We start from the raw sequence: 6,769 nt of genomic DNA on the forward strand, positions 1-6,769 counted from the left end.
AGATCTGTATGTATGACATGGAAAGATACCCACAACATATGAATTAAAAAAAAAGGAGGGGAAGAGAGAAAGGAATATATAGTACAATCCTATTTCTATTAAACAAAAGCATCCGTTCAAAATATACCAAGCATTTACGTAAGTATAAATATTTTACATAAATATATTATGTAAAGAAAAAGGTCTGTTTTTTTTATAATAGGCATGTATTAGTTTTTTAATTGCCAAGTATTTGAAAAGCATTCTTTTTTTTTATTTTTTTATTTTTATTTTTTTTTTAAAGATTTTATTTATTTATTTGACAGGCAGAGATCACAAGTAGGCAGAGAGGCAGACAGAGAGAGAGAGAGAGAGAGGAGGAAGCAGGCTCCCCGCTGAGCAGAGAGCCCAATGCGGGGCTCGATCCCAGGACCCTGGGATCATGACCTGAGCCGAAGGCAGAGGCTTAACCCACTGAGCCACCCAGGCGCCCCTGAAAAGCATTCTATAAATTTTAGCCAATGTCAAAATTATCTTCCTATTACATATTCATGCAGAACTTTCAAGGCAAGCTGACTGTATAATTTGAAGACTGAGTATTCTTTTAATAAGCATATGGTTACATTAGAAGTCAGATAATTAGAATGTAAACTGCAGTTATAAATGAAAGCAAAGCTCAGTGGAAGAAGATATAAGAAAAATTAGTGAAAGAAAATACAAGGATTTGTGACTCCACACAAATTTTCTTTTAAATCATATTATAAACTTAGGTATTTTTTCCAAAAATACTTAAAAAATAAATCCATGGGCAGCTGCCTTGCTCAACTGGTAGTTCTCAGGTTTTAAGTTTGAGCCCCACTTTGGGTGCAGAGATTACTTTAAAAAAAATCTTTAAAAAAATAAAATAAAATCTAACACTTTATAACTTCTGATCAGCAGTGATAAACATACTGAGTATTATTTCATCCTCTGGCTTTTCCATTTAACATTATATCCTATATTTTCATGTAAAAAAACAATTTGTAAATTTTACTAAAATTGATTTTGCTGCTCCCTGAGAGATATTTGGGATTGTTTCCCAATTTTAGGTCCTCATATTAAACACTAATATGAACATCTTTGAGCGAACATCATTCTTTCTCTTTAGGATTATGCCCATGGGATGTATTTTCCAAACCGGAATTACCAGATCAAAGGGCAGGAATAGTTTTATAGCTATGTGATTATCAAAGCACGATGCACCAGTGTTTTTCAATTTGGAGTAGGATAGAACATGTAATTTTAAAAAATCCTATTAACTATTTTCATACCTATTATTTTTGCAATGTAAGTACAGCATGTTATTTAGGACTGATTTTTCTTTATTTCCGGTTATGAAATCAAAGCAACAGACATAGTACACTGAACATTACAATCCTTAAGGAGAGAACCACTTGCAGCAGTCAAGCTTATTCAATGCTCCAACCTACTGATACATCATAAAATGGAAATTAAAAAAAAAACTTCCATAGCTTTAATTTTTGTCAAAATATTTATTTTGGGGGCACCTGGGTGGCTCAGTTGGTTAAGCATCTGCCTTCAGCTCAAGTTGTGATCCCAGGACCCTGGGATCTTCTCTCCCTCTCTGTGTCAAATAAATAAAATCTTTAAAAAGAAATATTTAGGGGCACCTGGGTGGCTCAGTGGGTTAAAGCCTCTGCCTTTGGCTCAGGTCATGATCCCAGGGTCCTGGGATGGAGCCCTGCATCGGGCTCTCTGCTCGGCAGGGAGCCTGCTTCCCTTCCTCTCTCTCTGCCTGCCTCTCTGCCTCCTTGTGATCTCTGTCAAATAAATACATATTTAAAAATATATATTTATTTTGGAGGAAGAAAAAAAATTAAATTTTTCATGTTTTTCAAGATGCTATCGAAAAACTTACCCTGTAAATATGACTACATGTGTATAAACTCATACATATAAGAATATTTACTACAGTATTGGTAACAGCATGAGTAAAAACACAAAAGCCTATGAAGAAAAGACTGCATAAATACTTTACGTAGATCCATCCAGTGAAACACTATATAGTTACTTTAAAATGCCTACCATGTGTTACTGTGAAATGATTTCCAAATATCATTAAGTGAATAAAGTATACTATTATCTGAGGAAAGGACAAGCACTCTCTAAAAATACATGCTTGGGCACTCATAGACTGTATCAGGAAGAGAACATGACAAAATAATTACTGAGTTACCACCAGGTGTGGGAACTAGGCGACTGAGACCCAAGGGCAGGAGAAAGACTTTTGAATTGTACAACATGTGTATGGATTACCTATTCAGAAAGAAATTTTTTTAAAGAAAATGATTATGGTTGGGACGCCTGGGTGGCTCAGTTGGTTGGACGACTGCCTTCGGCTCAGGTCATGATCCCGGGGTCCCGGGATCGAGTCCCACATCAGGCTCCCAGCTCCATGGGGAGTCTGCTTCTCCCTCTGACCTTCTCCTCGCTCATGCTCTCTCTCACTGTCTCTCTCTCAAATAAATAAATAAAATCTTTAAAAAAAAAAAAAAAGAAAGAAAATGATTATAGTTTAATGGCTGAAAAACCTTCCTCTACAGAAATATTAGCCAATTTACAATGGTGCCTACAATGCGAATGGGACTACTTTAAATTTGCATTTTAATTGCTAAGCAGGTCATGTATTTGTTCATGGAATGAAGGGCCTAATTTCTTTTTTTTTTTTTTTTTAAGATTTCATTTATTTATTTGACAGACAGAGATCACAGGTAGGCAGAGAGGCAAGCAGAGACAGCTGGGGAGGCAGGTTCCCTGCTAAGCAGAGAGCCCGATGTGGGCTCGATCCCAGGACCCTGGGATCATGACCTGAGCCAAAGGCAGAGGCTTTAACCCACTGGGCCACCCAGGCGCCCCTGTTTTGCTTTGTTTTTAAGGGGTGGTTTTAATCACTACTATGAATGGAATCGTAACTCAAAAAAAATTTTTTTGAATAAGCGATACATGAACATACTCCTCGTATTAAAAAAAAAAAAATCCAGAAATAGACATAAAAAAACATAAAGTAAAAGCTCCATATAACCCTGTTCTCCAATATTACTTCCCCTTACCTAAAGGTAACCACTATTAAATGTTCTTTCATTAGTATTTAACAAACACACAAGTTGATACACATACACACACACACACACACACACACACACTTGCCCAAATACACAGCTGTTTAACAATTTGGCTTCTTTCTACATCTATAAATGGGATGATGCAGTACATACTATTCTGTAATTTGCTTTCTTTCCACTTAATGATATATCTTGAAAATCTTTCAAATCTCTACATGTAGATTTAACTCGTGTTTTTTTTTAATAGCTTCATATGGTCCATATTATTTCTGTGCCATATTTATATAACCAATATTTTACTGATAGACTGCATCAAACTTTCTATTACAAATAATGTTGCAAAAAGGCATTTTTTATGTCTAAACTTTTTGAGATATTTATCAATATAGATATATCAATGTACCTGGATATATATTAAAATTAGAAACACTGGGTCAAGAGAAAAGTATTTTAAAAATTTCAGCAGTTACTGTTACACTCCCTTTCAAAAAGGCTAGAGCACCTGGCATTCCCATCACCAGTGCCCATCTCTTCAGAGCTTCACAAACCTGGATATCCCTCCATCCAAAATGGGTAAAATAAGCCCCACTGTTGTTTTAGTACCCATTTTCCCAACTACCTGCCAAGCTGGACACCCTGTGGTATGCTTGTTGCTATGTATAGTTCTTCTGGGAGTAACATATTCATGTATATCTTTTGCTCATTTTTCTGTTACAATTTGACCTTTCTCTGCTACTTGGCTTATTAGAATGCAACTGATTTTTAAATTTTTTTTAGTATCCTTGAGTTTGCTAGATTTACAGTCTAGCCAAAAAACACTTTTAAAAAGATGGTTACTTGCTATGTTCTTGTTTACCTCTGATCTCTAATTGCTACTAGCAACATCACTAGTACTAGGCCTGGGGCATCCTATGTATTAAATAGTGCTACAGTTTTTTAGTCTTTTGACAAAACTTAAAACTCTTATTAAAAAGAATGTCATTTAGGGGCGCCTGGGTGGCTCAGTGGGTTAAAGCCTTTGCCTTTGGCTCAAGTCATGATCTCAGGGTCCTGGGATTGAGCCCTGCATCAGGCTCTCTGCTCAGCAGAGAGCCTGCTTCCCCCTCTCTCTCTCTGCCTGCCTCTCTGCCTCCTTGTGAACCCTCTGTCAAAAAAATAAATAAAATCTTTAAAAAAAAAAATAAAGAATGTCATTTAATTTTGGTTTGCTTTTCTTGTCAACAAAAGAAAGGCAGTAAAGTGCTTGGTTAATGATGATCAACGGCCTAGGTTCAGATACTCGCTCCGCCACTAAGTAGTACATAACCTTGGACAAGTTGCTTAGACTAAGTCTTGAGCAGGAATTTAGTATATTCATGGTACAGTTTGAGGATTTTAAAAAGACCCTTCTTATAAAGAAAGCACTTAGCACAGTAAGTGTTCAATAAATGTAACCAATATTATTATAGCTAAAAAGAGACAGCTAGCTATATGAGAGTTCCAAATATATAGCAGTGGTACCAAGACACAAAATTTTGGTTGCTAAACAAGGCAATGTGTGATCTCTTTCATTCATATACGTTCTCTACATAGTAAATAATCAAGGAGAGAGGGCTGTCAAGAAACTTTTTAAAAAATCCAGAGTCTGTGGGGCAAAGCACCATACCAGTTTTGTTTTGTTTTGTTTTAAAGATTTTATTTATTTATTTGACAGAGAGAGACAGCAAAAGAGGGAATACAAGCAGGGGGAGTGGGAGAGTGAGAAGCAGGCTTCCTGCAAACCAGGGAACCCAAAGCAGGGCTGGATCCCAGGACTCTGGGGTCATGAACTGAGCCTAAGGCAGTCGTTTAATCAACTGAGCCACCCAGAAGCCCATCAATTTTGTTTCTAAAAGCCTACTCAACACACAAATATTCAATCACAATAATGTACTACACTTACGATTTTTGTGGCCTAGTGTCATAATTCTATCCATATCATCAGCATTATTTACCACATAAGCTGATAAATCTTTGATATAAACTCCCACATCAGGTCTTTCTTTAACCTAAAAAAGAAAAAAATGGCCTTAAGATTTTATACACATACCATAACTCCACCACAGTTATTTATCAAACATCTACTATGTGTTGGGCACTCAGCTAAAAAAGTGAAGATACAGTGACGGACAAAATAGACACAATTTCTACACTTGTGCAGGTGACAACTTATGGCAAGAATGTACAAATGAGTAACACCACACACTATTTCAATTGGGATAATGTCATGAAGAAAAAAAATACTCAACAGTAGGAGAATACAATACAAAGAGACTAAGCTAGTAAAGCAGAGACGTATAGCTTCCCCAAAATGATGTTTATTTAGTTTTTAAGATTCCATTCATTCATTTTTGAAAGAGAGAGAATGAGCACAAGTACAAGCAGGGGGAGAGGCAAAGGGAGGACAACATCCCCCAAGATGACATTTAAGCTAAGACTTGAAATACAAGGTTGCCAACCTGGATTCGGGTAGAAGGAACAGAGTATGTGCTAGGATCCTGAAATGGGCCAAAACTAGGCACTTAGAATAAGGAAAAAACAAAAAAGTCAGGTTGGCTGGAAAAAGTAGGAAGCACAGGTAAAACAGGTGGGATATCTGGCTACAGAGGTAGACAAGAGATAAGACTAAGCATAGTCAGGGGCACCTGGGTGGCTCAGTTAGTTAAACATCTGCCTTCAGTTTAGGTAATGAACCCAGGGTCCTGGGATCAAGTCCAGCATTGGGCTTCCTGCTTAGTGGGGAGCCTGCTTCTCCCCCTCCCACTACCTCTGCTTGTGATCTCTCTCAAATAAATAATTAAAATCCTTAAAAAAAAAATGACTAAGCATGGTTATTGGTCTTTATCTTAACAACTTGAAGACGCTGGAGGATTTCAAACAAATGAGTGAAATAATCAGATCTGTGATATCTGTATATAAAATGTTACCTTTCTGTGAGTAACCTTATTTACCAAGTATAAAGGATATATTTAGGAAAGATTTACTTAAAATACAGTGTTAGAAACTAAAATTCACTTTGGAAGGCCCTAGAAGTCACCGCCACATGTCAACAAAATACAGGTATCCTGGGAGCTACTGTAGGTTGGGCTGCAGACCACCACAATCAAGTGAATACTCAAACCATGTCAAATGAGCTTCTTCCTTTCACACTCTATATAAAATTATGTTTATATTATACTGTAATCTATTAAGTGTGTGATAGCATTATGTCTAAAAAACAGTAATATACACCTTAATTAAGAAACATTTTATTGCTAAAAATGCTAACCATCATCTGAGCTTTCAGCCAGTCAACATCTTTTTGCTGGTGGAGGATACTGTCTCAATGCTGATGGCTGCTGATGATCAGTCAGGGTGGGGGTTGCTGAAGCCTGGGGAAGCTGTGGCAGTTAGTTTCCTAAAATAAGACAACAAGGTTTGCTGCAGTGATTGACTCTTCAAGAATGATTTCTCCACAGAACGTGATGTTGTTTGCTAGCATTTTACCCACAGCAGAACTTCTTTCAAAATTGGAGTCAATCCTCTCAAACCCTGCCACTTGCTCTATCAACAAAGTTCCTGAAATACTCTAAATTCTTTGTTGCCATTTCAAGTCTTCACAGCATCTTCACCAGGAGTAGATGACATCTCAAAAAACCACTTTCTTTGTT

General features: G+C 36.9%; 1 protein-coding gene across 4 annotated transcripts in view; it reads right to left on the reverse strand.

The window, feature by feature from the left end:
- KIF3A (kinesin family member 3A) overlaps window positions 1-6,769 on the reverse strand; it is a 52,879-nt gene that overhangs the window by 23,335 nt on the left and 22,775 nt on the right. For all 4 annotated transcript variants that reach the window (XM_032837556.1, XM_032837555.1, XM_032837554.1 and 1 more), the window contains one exon: window positions 5,023-5,128. In XM_032837556.1, coding sequence (XP_032693447.1) covers window positions 5,023-5,128 — 106 coding nt within the window. The remainder of the gene's footprint in view (window positions 1-5,022; window positions 5,129-6,769) is intronic.

The sequence above is a fragment of the Lontra canadensis genome, unplaced genomic scaffold, assembly GCF_010015895.1.
Source record: "Lontra canadensis isolate GAN:19392208 unplaced genomic scaffold, GSC_riverotter_1.0 scaffold99, whole genome shotgun sequence".
Lineage (NCBI taxonomy): Eukaryota > Metazoa > Chordata > Mammalia > Carnivora > Mustelidae > Lontra > Lontra canadensis.